The 20766-nt window shown below is 38.2% G+C and overlaps 1 protein-coding gene across 3 annotated transcripts in view; it reads right to left on the bottom strand.

Annotated features, from left to right (window-relative positions):
• Positions 1-20766, bottom strand: part of PPP3CA (protein phosphatase 3 catalytic subunit alpha) — a 197717-nt gene that overhangs the window by 17401 nt on the left and 159550 nt on the right. For all 3 annotated transcript variants that reach the window (XM_040554881.1, XM_040554880.1, XM_040554882.1), the window contains exons 7-10: positions 17793-17870; positions 15817-15911; positions 6045-6170; positions 3378-3452 (exon numbers count right to left, since the gene is read on the bottom strand). In XM_040554881.1, the coding sequence (XP_040410815.1) occupies positions 3378-3452; positions 6045-6170; positions 15817-15911; positions 17793-17870 (374 nt within the window). The remainder of the gene's footprint in view (positions 1-3377; positions 3453-6044; positions 6171-15816; positions 15912-17792; positions 17871-20766) is intronic.

Below are 20766 nucleotides of genomic sequence, written 5' to 3'. Positions count from 1 at the left end.
TACAGCAAGAGGAAGCTATCAGAGATGAGAAAATTTAACGTACCATAACCTCTCATTTTTAAAGCAAGTGAAACCAAAAGGCCAATGCAGGCCACCAGGGAGATATGGTCTAAAGGGCACTGCAATCACTATTTAGGTTCTCTTCTGCTAAACATACACAGAAACCACCTCTAACAAACTGATCATATCCCCACGATATATCTCCTTAAGCAAAAAAAAAAAACAAAAAACAAAAAAAACACAGGGAAAAAGAAAGGAATACATGCTGTTGGGCATCCTGCTCATGGCTAGATGCAACATGCATGACTTGGAACAAAAAGATATATATAAAAAAAAAAAGGCTCACAAACACCATGCAGTGAGGTCAGGCAGTACTGATGGGGCTTTGTTTTGAAAGGGAAAGTGAGTGAGAGGGGAAGACAGAGGGCAAGGAAGTGTAAGAGAAGATAACAAATGAATGATCAGTGCAAACCATAGCGATGGATCATTCTTACTACATGTGGGAACCCAGGTCAGGGCATGTTCAAACTGCAAGGAGAGAAAGGAAATCAGCAGCGAGCCCTGAAAGCTACAGATGTTGCAAAAATACTCATTGATTTTAAAGAATCATTCCATCAAACAAAATGCATCTGCTGTTGCAGGTATCAGGCATTTCCTTCTACGGGAAATACTGCTAAAGAAAAATGTCAGTGGTGAGCAGGACTGTGCTGCTGCAGTCCTCCAAGGAAGGTGGACAGAAATTGTGAAAGAATAGTGGAAATGTTGAACCACTACAAGACAGTCAACACACCGCCCTTACAGGAAGTTTTAAACCGATAATCATTCCAGTTTGCTTCACCAAGAACACAAATAAAACACCTTGTACTTTCTCCCCCTAAAAGGCAATGCTCTAAGTATAAATAAATAAAAAAATAAAAATGAGGAAAAAAAAGAGGAAATAACTACCTCTGAGAGAAAGATAATTTTCCTTTGTTGTACAGAAAATAAATCAGAATGCACTGGGAAGTCATTACAGATATCAGCCTCTATTTAAATTTAAATCAACTCTCAAATTTACTTTTATGCCTGAATCCTTCAGTCTCTCCCATGTGTACAGTCCCCACAGGCCCAGTGCTCCCAGTGGGCTGGAGGAACAAGAGTACACGCTCTACAAGCTGCAGCACCGCTGCCACAGATTCCACTTTAGAGCTGTAAGGGGATTATCTGGGGATACAGACATGAATGTACATCAACTGCGGTTTTAGCTGCACATCCTAAAGAGGAAGACACTGCTAATAACTTTCTTAAAATTATGTTTTACACAGAGAAAGCATTCATACCAAAAAATCTTGAAGTAGATTTAGACAACGGTATTAGCTTTACAGTACCAGGAACGGTTTAATTATTCCTCATCTAGAAATTTTAACACTGCTGGATATAATTATGGAGTATACACACATGCAAGCCAAGGGGATTTCAGCCTGCGTTCCTGCTTAGGCACCTGTAATGCTGCAAACTCCACGCCTGGAAGCGTGCCATGGCAAAACTCACTGGGAGACAGCTGGTTCACACTCCTCACAGCACACAGCGAGGAAAATACACAGGAAACACAGAGCCCTCCTGCAGCTGGGGAGAACTCCTCTCATGGTCACTGCAGAATTATCCGCCACAAGAGCATCTGTCCTGAAAGACCCCTAATGCCTCTTCGTTTGTGGCCGTGGGTTTGAAAACCTGCTGCTGAGCTGTAACCTAGGCATAGGAACGATGAGGCAGTAAAATTTCAGAAAAGGTCTACAGCCACTGGCCTACGTATGCTCTGTTCAGTGTCAATGGAAGTTTATAGCACAACTTTAAGAGAAAATGTTAGGCCAATGCTGAAGTGATTTAAAAATCCTTCCCATAAAACCTTTGCTTTGGCAATGAATTCAGTGAAATTTCAGCCCATGCTTAAGTGCTTTCTTGAGCCAAGGATTTTAAGCACATGGTATTCCTGCTACTGTATTTAATTTGACACAGTTTTTACTCATTGTATGCCTCTGTGCTGTTTCACACACTGCTTTAATTACACAGTAGCTACTTATCTAAATTTCATGAGAAAAAATTCAGGCACAATATTCAAACAGGTGTTTTCTTCTTTGCACTGATTACTGGTTTCAGTAAATCCAGTCTTTGTCCCAAGTCCTGCAAGATAATTGTTCACGTCCACACTGTGGCGGCTACAGAACAGGGGAATCCAATTGGCTTTTCAGAGTAAATGCAAAGTGCTATAATCCGTATCCTTCCTTCCCATCATAAAGGAAACATGTCAAAATCCATGATTTAACTTCCTCTTCTAAAGATTAAGAATAAAGGCTCTGAGAGGGAACTTTTAATTATTAATTATAATTTCATTAAATATTTGTCTTACTTGATAGCTTTTCATTCTCCCCATTCTATCATTCTACCTACAGACATCATGAAAATATTTCTAGTGGTTGCTTGGTAGTCCTATTTTTCCATATTAAAACCTAAATAAATTCCTGTTCTCTAGATTTTTATTTTTTAAATATTGAAAGCATCCATAGTAAGAACAGCAGCGATGCATGGTTTTTTTTTTTTCCAGTTTTGCTCAATTGAAAAGGAATATTCTGGAGAGCTGCAATTTTCTGTTAAGCTGTGCAAGAGTAAGTAATGGCTAATGAAATAAATTTACTTCCAAGAAATTCCAAATTGCAAGATATAAAGTGTCCTTTACCATCAAACCAACAGGAACATGGCAACTTATCATCATATAAATTCCAGCCCAAGTGATAACAGAAGTGAACGTTCCTTTCTTCGTAGCAGAAATGTCAGGTCAGAACATTCTCTGCATCTGTACAGGTTGATTTTTATTGATTAAATGGATTCTTAAAGCCTTTTAAATACACAAGTGCATTAAAAGATGTGACGAACAAAATATTTCAAGTACAATTCTTCCAAAGGTACAGCATCTACATTTTGGAATGAGCTCTGCAAGAAGCTGATTTTATCGTAAAAAGATAATTTCATTGATATAATTATATTTTCTATAGGAATTGCTGGCATATTATGCATAAAATCAACACCGTATCCCCTCATGACATCACAACCGAGATTTCATGGAGGGCAAATTTTTATTTTATTTTATTTTTTAAAATCAAAACCAAAGGAGTGAGACCAAGGAAAGATTTGTACTTTTGGCTAGGGTTAGAACAGGGCAAAATTTCCATTAATTCTTTCCAACACATGCAGTAAGTAAATCCATTGGAGTCCAGCACAACAGTTGCTTTCAGCAGCACAGAACTTAAACGGGACCCAGAAAATTATCCCAGGGTTAGTAAATAAACCTTTTAAAGTAGTTTCAAGGCGAACAATCTCAACCAATGGCAGGAGGCTCTTACCATCAAAACCATCTTCCTCTGTCCCTAATTCATCATCTGAGCAGATGTTCAGCACATTTACCAGCATCTCTGTCACTGAAATAGAAAACAAAATGCAAGATGTTGATGTCAGGCTTCCCTGGTCAGTCAGAGAGCAAACTCTAGCTGTAGTAGCGTTAATGAAAATTCAGTACACAAATGGCACTCGCTTTTTAAACATGGACCTTATTTTATGCATGTAGTAATATAAGCATGAACTGTCTGGTGTAGTTTTTAAAAGGGCAGTCTGTATAATTTTACATAAAAATTGTTGCAAATATACCAATCACTGCAACAAATGATTTTTTTTTCTAAAGAAGTGTTTACAATCTCTCTTTTTGCAACTGCCAACCAAGTACCTAACTTTTGTTTTCTCCCCCTCTGTCAATTTTTGATTTTCAGTCAAGTTAGAATTGACTGCTCTTCTCTTGCTGCTACATTGCAGTAGGATTTGAATTCCCTGCATAGCAAATGGAATATCAATCCAAATCAAAAAGTTACAGCAAGAAGGATGTCCAGAAGCTTTCATTTCTACAGAGGTTTTAGACACTGTAGTTTTTGTTCAAAAAATATTAAACCTTTTGAGATATCTATAAAGGGACAGCATCCCTAGAAATCTAGGACAAATAGCACCAATACAAATGTCATTATTGGTAAATTCAGAATATGTTCAGCTTGCTTACTTTGCAACTCGGGCATGCAAAGATCAGCATCAGGCTACCCCTAATCCCAGCCCATTTGGAAATGGCAAGAGTGAGATGTGAACCAGAGAGCACACAGAGTGAGAACAGCAGGGAAAAAAAATCACAATCAAATAAATGGAATTCAGAGATCAAAAGCCAAAGTTATGAGGTAAAATGTAAAATCATTAGCAAATTGATAAAAACTCCACTACATCTACATGTAGTAAGCACCATTAAAACTGTTACCCGGAATGTCTAGACTTGCACTAGCTACACAGGCTGAAAATTTAATTTTTTAAATCAAGTGTTTGTTAAAATTCTCTTCTGTGACAACTATGATGTTTGAAACATTTGAAGGGCAGGGCAAAGCCAGATTTTTCCTAAATTAGTGAAAGATTTAACATTTTCCTTTGACAGTATTAGTGGAAAGACTTTCCACACTAACATTGACCAGTGTTACTAACTGCTTCCTACCTTGGTTGGCCTTTGAGGAATAAAAAAAATCTATAAAAGAAATAAATAAAAAGCTGTGTAGAACATCGACTCTTACACCCAGTGAGTTTTGTTTTGCAGAAAAAGGGAAAACACTAATTTTACTTCCTCTTTCCCTTCTTGGGGCTTCAAAGTTTCCAAGCAATTGGCAAGAATGACTGCTGAGAAGACGGGGAAAAAAAAGAAAAAAAGACCAAAAAGGAGTGTTCATGGCCTTGGGATCTCACTGAATCTTGACTATCCATTCTGCAGCCTCAACTGAGGAGGCCACCTATGGGAAATGATCTTACAGAGCATGTCACAGAACTGCAGTGTGTCATGAGAACAGGCTTGTCCTAAGAACAGGGCCTGACTGAATTTATGGCCGAACAAAATGAAAGCGTTTTATCTGCCTCACAAGTCTGAAACATGCATCAGCATGGATTATGTAACGTCTCCATTAGTGGAAACAGCTGTCTCTTCTTCGTTAATCCCCGCTTTATTGTCTATCTGTTCTGTCTGTTCTGTTCACAGAGGCCTCAGGCATGTCACCAGCAGCTTTCCTAGTACAAAAGAGTAGCTGCAAACAAAGCTGGTCATGACTGCAGGTAAGAGCCATAGCTGGCTGTACTTCCACAGTTGCTTATTAAGAGAGAACTATTTTTCCAAGCAGCTTTTATGAGTTTATTATAGTTTTCTGGCAGTAATTGCTGTTGCAGCAACATACTATAATGGATGGATCAAAGCAAGTCTCATCTCAGGCCTTGAATAAAATGACTTGGAGTTTAAGCAGTTTGCACTATGTATTCATTTAATATGTTAGACTAAAGTTTTCTTCATGCCTTTTATGTGCTTGCCATTCATAGCATGAAGTCGTCTTCAGGCAAGATCAGGAGCATCATGTTTCAATAAAACATCCACTATGTTTTAGGGCGAGTCCTCTGAGGCACCATACGCTCTGGGTGGAGACAGGGCTGAGAAGCAGATTTTCCTTCTGGACATCCCTCTGCTCTCAAGGAACAGTAAACCAGAGCAGGTCTTAGCATCACCAGCTCTGTATTTACTGATGAAAAAGCAACCCATCATCATCTTATTGAGACAGGTCAGCGAGCTAAGGCTGTAACCATGATGTAGTGAAGTCTGATGTGCTGTCCTTCAAGCAGTGGACAACATCCATGGGAATTCCCAAAAGCTTATAAAGTAACAAGCAGTAAGAATTTTATTCAGTGAATTCACCTCTGGCCTGCAATGACATAAAAATCTATTTCCACTGCAGAAACAATATCATAGCCTGGAAAAAGTGGAAATCAAAAACATGACAAGTGTGATTAACCATTGGTAATTGCTTGTCCCTATGGCCTGTTTCTTCCAATTTGTCCTCAAAAGCAAATGATCTATCTTCAAATTATTCTTGTCAGTTCAAATAAACTAGGCCACATGCACAGTGACTTGCAAACCATTCTGCAGCTTCTATGAACACAGCAAATTTACATACCTTTCTCACCCACAAATGGCAAGGACCAGGTAAACACATCCATGAAATTTGGAAGCCAATACGGATGCGGGGAGCAGTTGAACTGCCTGATATTCATAACGTTGTTTTCGTATTTCAATACTGCAGCTAAAATGGGGAAAAGAAACAAAAGAGATGTCAGCAACATGTACGACTCGCTACCAGACCAGTAGCGCTGGTAGTGTTCACAGCCTTCTGGCTGCAACACCGGCTTTCAACCACTTGACCCAGCAGCAGCACTTGACCACTAGTTATGATAGGATACAGCCTCAAAGAAGTCACAATTCATTTCCAAGCTGAAAGCGGTGTTGTCAGCTTTCCCTTGCACTAAGATGCATTGTTAAGTGAATTAATAACTCTTTGAACAGACGCGAGCACAGGCTCTAGGATCTGCCACCACAAGGGAATCAGGCAGACTTCCATTCCACAGTTATCTGAGCTCCTCACAGCCACATTGGAGATAATAAATGAAAATGTTAATCATTCAGATTCTGAATGCTGCTCTTTCAGGGAACATTTTCCACATATTTCATTCATAGTTAATGTACAACACATGATACTTTCTTCTCACATTATTTAAGCTATATGCACATGAGACTGTCCCCTATAATAGAAATGCATAATAATATGAATTTTAAATGCTACAAATCCTATCATTCTTGTCAACAACTGTCAACAGAAAAAGGAAAAAAAGACTACACCTGTTAATAGGCAGAAATATAGGTATTTATGACATAGCTACATATAAGCTTTTTAAAGCACCTTGTCAAGTTCAGTGCTAACTCGTGATAATGGACTTCAGGCTCATACCTGAAACAGGACCTGATTGACTTTAAGTTGTCTATCCAATACTCAGAACAAAGGAAAACAAAGTGTCACAAAGGACATCAGTAAAAAAAACAGCTAATTGTTTCCAGAAGAGACCACGCAGTACCCAGGCCCAGTGCAGCTGAAAGTCTGATGAAGGAGGAAAGGCATGAACAGTGCTTGGGTATTATTAAGACAGCCAAGAGTGAAAGCAGGAGAGAAAGGGGAAATATCAATTTGGCTAGAAAGGGGTAAAGTAATAACAATGAAAAAGCAACAGATGACATAAAACAAAGTCTACAATAAACCTAGATAACTGCCCCTATCAAAGCTCGTTTTCTGAAGCATGAAGTTTGCCCAACATTATGCTAATACCATGTTCCACAGCATTTCTAGACTTCTATGCACTTTGAAATTATTATTATTATTTTTTAATAGCTGTAATTATTAGGTTGCTGTAGATGACTAAAATTTCAGGTCATTTACTGAGACCACCTGGAAGAACACAGAATGGGGATGGGTGCAACAGGTGTTTGGATCACAGGTCTATTTGTTGGCTTTAAAAGAATATATTGAGGGAGAGCTTTCAATAATATGGTGTTTCAATAAAAATCACCGAGCGCTGGATTTCTATTGTTTGCTTTATGGGCTATCTGCTCCCATTTGGGAAAGAGTAAAGCAGTAAATCTTATCCTTTCCTTCTCCACTCCTTCAAAAAAAATTTTTTTTGTCTTCTCATAAAAACCTTGATAATCTTCTTGTAAAATCTTAATAATGCAGTTGAAGACTCAACCTGGTAACAGCATCTCTAACATAATTAGGGTATAATTTAATTTACAGATTGTGCTTTTTAAAAGTCAGTAGTTTCTCAAATTATGCACATGCACAGAATAAATGTTCTGCATGGATGTGAACAGAGCCATTTATGAACAGAAGAGAAAATATTTCTTTGCTCATGGAGAGAAAGGTAATTTTGAGAAGACCATCTAAAACTGAAGGGACTCATAACTATCTCCAACATAAATAAAAGTTCCTAAATAATATAGGTACAGGATCGCAGACAAGATTTTTGATCAACACGGGACTAAGTCAATACATCTGAAGGTTACATCCATTGTAAAAGGTGCTAGTGCCTTACATTTTTATTACTGGTAAAAAAAAGTGGGTTTTCAGTTTAAAAGACAGCTCAATGGACTTAAAATCAAGTTCACTGGTTAACTCACTACTAGCATCTACATATAGCTGTGAACATAATTCCCATTCAAGTGCTTACCTTCACATAAAAATTACTTCGCTGTGTTCTGCTGTTAATGACCTGATCATGTCACAATTCTAGTTCTGTAGCTGTAGACAAGCTGTCATCAAATACTGTTTATGCTGGAGACAACATGCTGCACGTTTTGGACAACATATATGTAACTGTAAATAGGCTTCAATTTGCCTTTTGAAGCTCTGAATTAAGCCATCCTAATGAAAACTAGGAACCTGTGACCCTGGGAACGATCCTCTTCAGCTTTAGTCAAAGAAAAATGACTCAGAGAAGGAGCATGCATGATAATACCATCATAAATGAAACAGCAAGAATCAAGAGTATGTCAGAAATATACAGATTAGAAGATATATCATTCCTTGTTTTCCCCTTTCCACCTGCCTTTGCATTTGTGCCTCACCTAGGAGGAGCATAGTTCTGCAGCTGGTTATTCCTCAACAACCAGTACTGGCAATGAAGTTGTATGACTGCAATATGTCAAATAATATAGGAGATGCCATGTATCACAACATTGACTGAAGGGGGTGAACAATCAATTTAATTATTCATCTATTTCCATTGACTAAAGAGTGTTTCAATTGGACAATAAACTTTTTTTTTTTGTAATGCACTACATTGTCAGTTAGCACAAAAATTCAATAGCTTGCTAAAGGTCTTCCATTTTGTGGCTGATTTGCTAACATTTACATGAACTTTTGCCAAACACCCTTCATTTAAATAAACCACATTTGACTCTTGCCCATTCAATCTCTTTTGGCAGCCATTCTGCTTTTCAGTAAAAATGGTTTAATACTGGTATTAGCAAAAATGAGAGAACTAGTATCAATGCTCTTAATATTTCCATCGTTTTTTGGCTGAAATTACCTAGGGCAGATCAAAAATCATTTTCCTTCCATTACAGTGACACAATTGCATAATAAAAATAAATAGCTTGTGGCTTTATAGTAAAAATGAATCAAAACCACACAAAAAGGACTATTTAATGGATGTGAAGATTCATTTAGGAATAAAACTTCAACTTCATCATCTTAGTGAGCTGAGGTAGAGTTTTTTTTTCCTTTCTGCTATTTCTTCAATTTATCAAGTTTATTTCTAAATTATATGAAAGTTGAATAATTCAATTTTATAAGATTTTTTTAAAAATTAACTAGCCTCTAAAAAGGACCAATCTGTAAACAGAACATTTGGCAAAAATCAGATTAAATGGTTTTAGGGCTTTTATTTGGTTGGGTGGTTTGTTCTGAAGGAAGATAATTTGAGATTACTGTCCAAAAAAATCTTCACAACATCTTATTAATTTATATACCTGAATATCTTACTAAAGCAAGTTCCAACAACAGTATTTCAGAAACTTTTCCCCTCTGCAAATGACCTGTACAGGTCCTCCAATGACTTCAAGAGCCACTTGAAGGAAAATAACACTGAACAATAGAGCAGTGTAATAACAAAGAAGGAAGTCTTCTAAAATAACTCTACTCTTAAGAGAATAAAATAAGGTAGGTTAGTTACCAGTGTCACAAATGCTTTTATGAATTTGTAATTTTAAATCTTTACTCTATATGTATAATGTAGACAAAATATTTTTTTTTTATTAAATAACTAGTATGATGCTTTGTAGTCAGAAGAAGAAAATGTTAGCTTGGTCGAGAAAAAAGTCCTTCTCTGGTATAGCAGCAGTTTCTCTGAGGTTTTCTGGCCCCTTGCTTTCTTCTGGTCATAGCTCTGTTCTTTCTTTGTTGGCTCAGAAAAGGTTTGGGCGTTTCACCTCTTCTTCATTCTGAAGTCCACATTAATCCGATGCCTAAGTAGCTACAGGAGACCTCAAAGGCCCTGAAGGAGGAGGAATTGTTTGAGGATTATATGACTATGGGCCACATGGTTGCTGGTTGAGGAGATAAAAAAGCGGGATGGGTTCCTTTGATTATGAAACTGGTAACTGAGGAAAACCCAACTCTCTCAAACTTTAATTTCCAAGTTTAGTTCCTCGTTATCCAGTCCCTAAACTTCTCTTTCTAAAGCTGTACTCAGACAGATGCTAGCAGACTAAGCCACCAGTAACAGTTTTATAGTCTATAATCACAAACCAGAGCAAGAACCTTATTTTATTATTCCTAAACAGCCACACACATTTTAATGTAATTTTGGTACTTGCTCTTGTAAATGAGTTTTAGAAGCCAATGTTTTCTAAAGTGAAGATGTGCAGATATCCCAAATGACATTATACCTCTTTCCAATGCTTGTAAACTGAGATATCGGATGCTGAAATCACATTAGAATGAAATGAAACACTAATGAAGCAGACAAGGGGCATTCATACTGTTTAGCTTTAAGCATTTTACCTTGGTACCTATGGCTGGACATACAGGTGATGAAAAATAGGCAGGTGAGAAGCCTCCTTCCTTCAGCTAGGAACAGAGACAGTTCTTCTAACCTTCTCAGGGTCAAATGTAAGCACCTGGTGCCACCTGAGATCCCCTGGGGGATCTCCTTGGCCTCCCTCTGTTAAAGATGAGTCTAGATCACTCATCTTGTGTCATACCTGTCAGATCTGAGTGGATGTCAGATCCTTCTGGCATCTCAAATAGCACTTTAAAAGCCTATATATTGGGAGCTGAATTAAGGCCTTAGGCAAAGTTAACAACATTGAACTGTATGACCTGTAGTTCAGAATTACTGAAATACATTACACAACCTGCTTCAAGTACTGCTGTGTAATTGTTCAGTAATTGAAAAAATGTTTGTCAGAAGAAAAAAGTTGAGCATGGCAGAAATATTAGCCTAGGATGAACTATATGTTTTTAGGTAAACAACCTCAAAGTAATTTTCACAAACAAGTTAACTAATTTTCCCATCATTTTTCAGAACACCCATCCTGCATTTAGGAAATAAAAGCAGTGAAAGGTCTCAACTTCTTCACGTTTAATGAAGACTTGCAATTCCTGATTTAGTGCCAAGTTAACTAGCACTAGCTGCGCACTGGGGAGCAGCGCTCTCTCCTCCAGCAGAGTTGCCAAGTAACCACCGTGTTTTCTGCCGGAGACAGGTCGGTGAGAAGGGTTAGCAAAATGCTTAACAGAGTTTAAACATTGTCAAAGGCAAAAAAAAAAAAAAAAGCCTTACAATGCCAAGGTAATGATGTAAATAACACAATACCAAAGTAGGGCTAATTGCAGTTGGAAAATCTTCCCTTACAGAAATCAGAAGGTTTTTATTTTACACGTACAATTGTGTCTTCAAAAGAAATAGTGCCACAGTGTTCAAGATTTTATCAACTGCCCACAAAAAAATCACTTGTAACAAACATCTCTGCGTTGGCAATGAGATGGCCAAGATAGCCCAGCAGGTTCCCTTTAAAAGGTTTTGTTTCCACGAGAAGGCCTCATCACAAAAGCAGTGATAAAGCATTCAAGAAAACTGATTGGGCCAACAGAAGGTTGCACAGCTTTTCGTTCTCCTGAAGTGCTGTTATTTCTCAAAGATCATCCTTGCCTTCCAGGTACATTGCTCTGCCTTTTTCCAATAAGAAAACAACTTTCCCATCAGATTCGTTTGCATCAGGTATATTTCTTAACATATATCTACAGTATACCACATGCTGATACTTTACACACGCTTCATTGATATGTTACTTATCGGATTTGTTAACAAGCACACCAATGTACATCTGTTCTTGATTTTTGTAGTCTTCCAAACCCCCCTCTCCCCTGCATATTTCCTTCGTTTCTTTCCATCATCTGCATCCTTTCAGCAGCAGCACATGTACTTTGAAGAATGTTGGAAGAGACACCGTGTTATTTTTTTCAATAGCTTTGGATTCTCTGGTGGTTATCTCGTCACTGTGAAACCTAATCTTTTAAAAATGTTCAAAAGATAATAGTCTGTGTCTTTAGACAGCTAGTTAAAATTGTTCACTCAGCCAAAAAGCATGCACATACATGCATGACACTGACATGACAGCCAGACACTGAAATATTAAGTACTGGCAATAATTTACAAATAAATTGCCTGACTCTCTAGATCCTCTCTAAAATCTTTTTGTTGTTGTTGTGGCACAAAGAGCATTACAGCTAGCCCTAATTAAGGCAGCAAGAGACACTAAAAATTGAAGTGTGGGAATGAATGTTTAAAAGCTGTACAAGGCCAATAGATCACACAATGCAGTACGTTCTGGCAACCTCTTGCTCTGTTGCTATACAGAATTCCTCCTGATGGTGGGCGCCCTAAAATCTAGAGGTAAATCTGTACTTATGCAGCTTTCTCGAAGTTTCTTGACCAGTACAGCCTTAAACTGAGGCCTCAAAGTCACCAGTAGCTATCACAAAATCAACTACCACAATCAGCAGGAAGATTTTTGATCCTCTCCAACAACAGCAGTCTTAGAAGATAATCAATGTACCTGTATTTCCTGTAAAAAGTTTTAATAATTATCTTATATTATTAAAAGTCATAAAGAAAAAGATACTTTAATGCACAGAGGTTTGAGAAAGCTATGAAACAATGAACAGAAGCTCAGAAGTTGCCAAAAACGTATGTACACATTCCTCACCTTTGCCAATGTTCTTCATTATAATGAATATGGAAGGCATTAATAACAATAATGAAGAAGGATAGTGTTGGAAAGAGGAGATGCACTAGACTCCACATATCTAGGTCATTTCTGAGTCTTTGAATACTCTGAAAGCATCTGTCTCCATTAACTGCAATAGGAACCCCTGACAGTAGCCTCCTAATTGAAAAACCTAACTTTGGCACCTGAAGTCATGTATGTGGGTGGGCTGGGGTTGCAGCAGGACCAGCAGCCACATGACAGATGAATTACTCATGCAGCCTTCAAGACACCATGGCCAAAGGGATACCAAAGGGATACAGAAAACTCCCTTCAGTGCCAGCATCCAAGCAGTCCCAGCCAAAAGACATTCCCATGGCCGATCAGTACTGTGTGACAGCATATGCAAAGGGTCCATAACAGCATTATTAACAGCAGATATGCTGAACGTGGTCTTCTTTGGGTACCTTATCTCAAGCTATTCCTGCTGAATCCCCTTTTGCTCTAGTAATGTTCCCTATCTACTACTCTCTGAGTGATTATCTGAATCCACTGATTGCCCTCCAGTGAGGACTGAATAAACCCTGAAAGCTGGCAGCCAAGCTCAGTCCTTGAAGTGCTCTGAAAACACACAGAAAAGTATACGTGCTTTAATGGGTATAAGAACTATCAACCTAGGATAGAAAATGAGCGTTCTTAGCCCCTTGCAGCTTTTAATTTCATTTTATTTTTTAAGCAACACCATTTTTAAAAATGACCCTGGAACACATCATTCATATCAGTGGGAGATGGAGCCTCCCATGAATTTATGTAGGGTTATTTTACTAGCTAAAGTGACAACCAGAAGCATACTAAGAACGTATTCTAGAAATGACAGGCACTTACTAGGACAGTAACTACCTTTCCAAAACCTGACAGTAACTGAAAATCCAATGATTTGGTTTAAAAATCAATCAGGTTCTGCACCAATGCACAATGAGTCAGATACAGCAATTGTTCTGTAACACCTCTGCACGGACAAGCCTTCCTTCACTTACTGAAATCAGTCTGTCCGTCAGAAGCTGTGTTCTTTGCTAGTTCATTTGCTGCAAATCAAGGAAGTCAACAAGTGGCCATTTTTTTGTTTTGGTTTGGTTTTAGCTGATTTAGGATGGCCGAGTTTTTCTTTCTTGAACAGGGAAGCAAGCACCCAAATGCTATCCAGATGAAGATGCATGAGTAAGATGCAGCATGAAAAAATATGCATGATGTACTTCATAAGCCAAGAGACAGTGCAATCAGTCTCATGAAATAACACATCTAAAACTTCTAATGAGAGAAAAGGAGGCAGTTAAACTGAACAGAAACGCATTAGAAATCCAGTAAAGGTCAGCCTCTACATTTACAAAAAGTGATACATTAAAGTGGCACATCAGCACTGCTCTCGCACCGCTGCAATCTCGCTTGAGCTCACTCAGACCAGATATGCCCAGCAGTGCCTCCAAACTTCACTTGTGACCGCAGATAGTCATTACCTCTCAGAAGCTGGCCTTGAGCCTCTTACCAGAAAAAACTTTCCACCAGTTTTAAAGCCTGCCCACCACAGCAGAGAACCTGAGACAAGTGAAATGACTCTGCTCTGAAGCAGAGATAACAGAAAGGCAGCTCTTTTTACCACCCAAACTTTGTGGTTTAAAATTCAAGATTTTGAATATTATAAATCATTACTTTATAATTAACATTTGCTGACATGACAAAATCTCATGTTGTTCACTCATTGCCTTCATGTGCATAGAACTGCCTTCACGTATTATGAAACAAGAGGCAAATGCTTTATGTCAGATTACTTCTACAGACCTGTCATCGGTCTGTGCTCTACCCAAAGCAGCCAACTCAGAAAATAAACACTTTTCCACTAAGAACAACGATGCTGCCAAGAAAGGTAACGCATTCCTTGTTTCATTCTGCTCTTCTTGTGTTGCTAACAAGTCCATATACTATTTACTTTTACAAAAATAGCTACTGAAAGCTCTACTTGGGTGGTGTTTTTTGTTGTTTTTTTGTTTTTACAGAATGCTCTCGTTAATTTTTCCACAAGTTAACATACATTTTGAGAACTAAGTGTACAAAACCCACTACCTAACAGTGAACTATCTGAACTGTTTTCTCCCCATGCACACAGTTCACGGAATAACACCTTTTAGGTTAAAGGTTTTGTAATACAAAATGATGCCTGAGGAAGCTTTCTTTTGGGAGAAAGAAAAAAAAAGCTTACTCCCTTTGTAGGCAAGTATCCAAATTAAAAATGTCTCTGTTCAAGAAAGATTGATCTCTCTGCAATGAAACTGCTTTCAATAATACCACTGGGAAAAAAATATTTTCCTTTTCTCACAAACACAATAACGTTACCTTTACTAGGAATAGGAGAAAGGAGATATTATTGCTCATTTCAAGATATAAGAGGACAGATTTATTAGAAAGCGTTATTTTTAGAAACACGATTTTTTTTTCCAGTTCGTTAGAGAAGATTTTAAGAGAAGCTGCAAGCACTTGTATTTAATGGAGTCTTTATAGAGTGACCAGTGACTGCTAATTCGTGCAACAACTTATTTTTGGCTAATGATATTTTATTTCCTACATAATAGTTTTCAATTGATTAATAAACAAAGCACAGGTATTCCACTCCTTATCCACTGATGCTCTGTCAATGTTTGTTAGCTGGGTAGAGGGTTTGTGTGTACAAACCCCATTAATTTTAAGGGGAGGAGCAAAGGGACAAACAATTGATTATAAGGAGCACTGGTCTCCAAACACCTCAACCACAGCATTTCATAATATACTTCTCTTAGTTAATAGAGCTGTTTTTAATTTTGTTTCCTGTATAACGTTTACTTAATAACTTGCAGTCAAAATACAGAAATATCCTAAGGCATATTAGAATCTACAGTATATTCAGAGGCGTACATCTGCCTGTAATAAATTTAATTAGATTTGCATTATGTAATAAATTGAATGGGCATGAACTAATAAATAGAGGAAAGAAATGGACATGAAGTAATGAAGAGAGAAAGAAGAGAAAAGGAAAAACAATGTAAAACATTTGAGTAAAGAGAAGTACAGTCTACTGTATATTAACAGAAATTAAATCTTACCTTTGTTATTGTATACATCTAGATAGTTTGGTGCTGAAAAAATTGTGATTAGTGAAGGGAAGCCTGTTGTTTGGCTTTTCCTGTACATACGATACCTAAAGGAAAGAGAAGGTATTAGCATCCTGCGTTGAAAGTGCACTTGTCACTGACCAAACGCAGTGCAAAAAAAACTAGTAAATTACTGCACTGGGTTTTACAAATGCCAAGACAGAAAGCATGCATATATGCTTTTTAAAATCACAAGAAAAAAGATTCTTCCTGCAGATTTATTCATTATTTCCACTCGGAGTGGCAAGGGAACCACACCATACTCAAAAGTACACCTCTGTCTGCAATTTAGCATTGCAGAGGTTGTTTTTTTGTCACGGATTTGCTCAGTGCCCATCTCCGGCGTCAGGTGGCCTGCACATGTGCACACCCTGGGATGCTCCCAGCACTTTGCCTTCCACAGGACTGCGAGTAAAGGCTAGCACCAGTATGTGCCTCAGAGGTGACTGTACCAAAGGGAAGGGCATGTCCTCCCATGACCTCCCAGGTGCTTGCCCTTCTGCATGTGCAAGTGAAGGCAAGGCCAGGGTAGAAAGCATGAGAAAGGAAGGGGAAACAAAGGGTCAGATATTTTCGGTGCTATGTCTAATCTAATTTGGTCTATTAGCCACCTTATTAATGCTTGCATATTTTCATTACTTAACCTTGCTGCCTTTTGTAAAATAAAAGGCTTACTGGTCCAACAGAGCAACATACAATCGGTCAAGCATTAAACCTGCAAGTAACTGGAAGCAAACCAACCAAGGAGTACTTTTGTCTTACTTAGAGACAAGTAACACTAAGTACTCCTCTTTAGTCCTCAGTGACAAGAAACTGAAGAGTCTGGCAACCATCCACAATAGTTGCACTGAAACCATTGTACAGTCTCAGTGCAATCCCTTCTACAAAATTTTATTTTTCACCATTTATTGGAAAGCAATACAATAAAAATGAAATTTCATTACCCTTGGGTATTTTATGCCAGTTATTTTTGGCAGAGTAATCGATTGCTTTTAATTGCATTGAGGTTTTTAAGTATGTGATAATTCAAGCATTCAGAACAGCTTTTTATATGCGCAGTGAGTATCGACCTCATTCCTATAAACTTGTTACTTTATCTTTCATTACTCTTCTGATCGGGTAAAGTTTGTACCTCCAAATAAACACAATAAACACATTAGTAATTTATGCAAGATATGCAAAACTATTTATTCAGGTACCAATCCTTCATTATAGTCTCACAAGTGTGGTACATTTCCCCAAAGAGATAATTTTTTTGATTTTTTTTGAGGTGGCAGAAAGAAATGCTGTCTTTACACTGGCAGTAGTTTCATGACCAAACTATCAACAATACCCAGTACCTGACCTGGATTGTTTTTGCACACAGTATCTTTAATAAGACTCCTTAAATTCATTACTGATACTCCTGCACAAAAATAATGTGTGGCCATTTTGAGTTCCCTTAGATTATTTTCTTGCTAAAATGTAAAACCAGTAGGCCCAGAAGTTTTGTTCATGTACGTATTGAGAGAAGACAGTTCTGACCATCAGAAGCCAAATCTTTTCCTAGGCATTATGGCAGTCTGTGTGTCAGAAGTCTCAGCCACACTTGCAAAATTTCTTTTGCTGAGCTGAATTAGTTTTTCCCCCAACACTTGCCAACCAAATCACTTTGGGTCACTGTATGCCACTTAAAATCGCTAAGGCTAAGTGGGATATATAAGGATTCATTAAGTCCTGTAACTCAAGTAGCAATCATGTACAAGACTGCACATTCTAATGCCAGTGTATGCTTTTGTATCGTTAATGAAACGCAAGAGCTGTTGCAAATTAAAATTAAGTTTTCCAGTTCACTCTCACTCAGTTATTCTTTCTTTCCTTGCCATGTCTGACAACAACGAGCCATTATTCATTATTAGTGCCCCCTTTCCCTCTCCACATGCACTTACCCAGCATCCTGGGCTTCATGAGCTCGAAGTATAGATAACAAGTTATTGTGCTGGAGGAATTCACATACAGCAGGGTAACTGTTGGAAGAAAATAACAGCACCTGTTATGGTATTATCAGAAACACCACATTTAGTTCTAGCTTTCAAAAAATGTTTCATCCAAAATGCATCATTCATGAAATCAGCCCCTGCTCTGCTGGCAGATTTCTGTAGAGACAACACTAGAAGCAGTACTTTTTTCCCCCACCCCATAATTGCATGGAGAGGAATACTGTAAAGTTGCAATTCATTACAGTAATCACCTTGTAGCTTGTGGGAAATTTCTTCCACTGTGCTTTACGATTCAATGAGCTCAGAAAAAGAAAAAAAGCAATACAATGGTTGCTTGCAACAAACAACCTTGCACACACTAACTGCAGCATACACAGTTTGCTTACGGACACCAGATAATGTGGTATGTGAGAAGAGTAGGAGAAAGAACGAAGAAAGGCAGAACTGCTTCCAAATTACAGATTTGTGATCTTCTGAACATCATCTCCCTGGTAAACAAGAATCATCTTTCCCCTTAGCAACTTCAAATGTAAATTGCATGACTTCTGAAAACCCCCAAAGCATGCCCATCAAATACATCCTCACAAGGCCTGTTCTACAGCATGAATGTAAACAAAATCATTAGATGAAATGTACAAATTCCTCTGTCATGATAATTTTCACTGCACATGAACAGTGTTGCTTTCAAAGAAAAATTAGGAGCCTTTTGTCACCACCTCTGCACCATGAAACCCCTTCGTACCATTAAAGACGCTGACCATGAACGAAAAGCATGTGCAACAAAAACACAAAACAACCTGTACGCAGTTTTGACAGCACAAGTGTGAAATATCATTATTTTAGATATTTATTTAAAATTATACCTAAATAAATGTTACAGAAATTGAAATTGCTCCATATTGTTGCTTTCTAAAATAAGTTGTTTACTTCTGTAACGACTGTTTTCTTCTTGCTTTTAAATAACTGATGACTTTCCATGTTCAAGGACAACCAGCATGATGGCCATCTATCACCTCAAGTCAGGAAGCAAAACAACTCTTCTATCTGTAGTAATTTAATGCAGAACTGTCCTGGTTTCCCCTGTCAAAAGCCAACTATAGCAAGAACAAAACAGGACTAAGAACATGCTTGTAAACGCGTAAAGTAGAAGTAGCAAGGGAATTAAAAATATGCTTCACAGATCTGACAAATCCTTATCAGGCCTGTTAAAGGCATCTAGGATGGGAAAGACTTTATCCAGATGACATCTAGAGGCTCTTCTCTTTTTTCCCCCCCTTCAGGTCAATTCTATGCAATTTGTTTTGCTTTATGCAGATTTATTTGCCACCCTTGAAACCCAGCAATCATTAAGTTAAAATGCTGTATCTTTCACGATCGTTCATCCTGGCAGGGAAGTGGGCACCCCATGAGGTAGCAGACAGCCTCATTCCAAATCCCGGCACCTGGTGACCCTACGTCTGAAAGGCACTTCTGAATTTAGCCTTCCTCGCTGGCAAAGATCCAGCACAGTACTGGCCCCACGCTCACAGGAGCCTAAAGAAGTTGCATTTAAAACATTAATCCTGGGGAGACGGCAAGTGTTACCACCTCCTGTCACTTGCTTCTGTTTGATTAACGCTCACATAAAGACAAAATTCCATAATAACCAGATAAGAGTGCTAGTGTGCTGTGTTGTCCTGCCCTCAGCAGTGCTTCTCAGCACCAGCAGACGAGCCATTTGTGGAATCAAGGCCAGAGATTCTTCAGCCTGCCATTATCAGGCAGCAGATATATCCAGGAGACATGTTTTCCTGGAATGAAGGCCCAGGATATGGCACACAGATGTTACAATTCCCTCGTCTCACTGCTGGACAAGCTGGAGAGCAAAAATCAAACCTGCTGCAAAAAAAAAAAAAGCTGATGACAAATGGTGTAAACTTCACAAAACAGCTCTGAAATTTCACCTGATGGCTGAAGAAAAAGCAGAACAGACCCTGCATTAACATCCATTCACCATGTTATTTTCCAGTATTGATTCAACGTCTCCTGTAGTTCAAATAATAGAACAGGCGGAAAGGTTTAAAAGAGGAAATAGAAGGTGTCGGGGAAGACACCAAGGCATCTCCGCGATCACTTCTGTGCTGGCTCTGCAGCACAATAGGCTCACGGCATGCCTGTAAGTAACACAAACCAACCTGCAGAGTCTCTGAATCTCTACGTGTAACTCACACACAGGTATTATGTTATGGGGCTGTACGTAGTATCGAAGAGACTAGTACGAGTACACTATTTTGCAGAACCTTAGGAACAAGATGCAGCCATACAGTAGTAGCACGGTTAAGCAAAATACATAAGTAAAAACTGTTGTTAAATATTATGACCAAGTTTTAAAAAAAATATCTCAACCAAACATTATAAAAAAGACCTGCTGTCCCAGCCATGATTTCATGGGCCACCTTCAGAGCCTACTTACAACCACTTAACAGCTCCATCCCATTTCTCGCTACATGCATGAAAGAGATGAAAATTCATGAGAAAAAAAAGCATAATCTAATGTATCATCTTTCTTTGGTTTATCCAAGGGAAATGCTACTGTTCACTTCCAACCTTCCTGCACATTTTGAAGCTGAAATGTTCTCTGCAGCTAGAGCCTACAAACCCACTCAAAGGATATATTGCTGGTTCCAGATATGGCCCACCTCCTGTATATTCTCAGGCACAGGTACGGTATACGGAATTGTCTAAAAAGATTGGAAGTTATAAAATAACTTAAACTTCCAGATTAGATAGGATATAGTTTTGGCAACTGCAGTGATCTCAAATGCTGACAGGCTGCCATTCAAACCACTGGCAAATGAGATCTAATTTGCATACATTTCTCTTCATAATTAATTGTGACTAAATGTAGACTTATGGTACATTTTGTTTAGAAATTTTTACATTA

This window comes from Cygnus olor, chromosome 4 (assembly GCF_009769625.2).
Source record: "Cygnus olor isolate bCygOlo1 chromosome 4, bCygOlo1.pri.v2, whole genome shotgun sequence".
Taxonomy (NCBI): Eukaryota; Metazoa; Chordata; class Aves; order Anseriformes; family Anatidae; genus Cygnus; species Cygnus olor.
The sequence above is the reverse complement of the archived record's forward strand: the minus strand, read 5'-3'. Positions and strand labels throughout refer to the sequence as shown.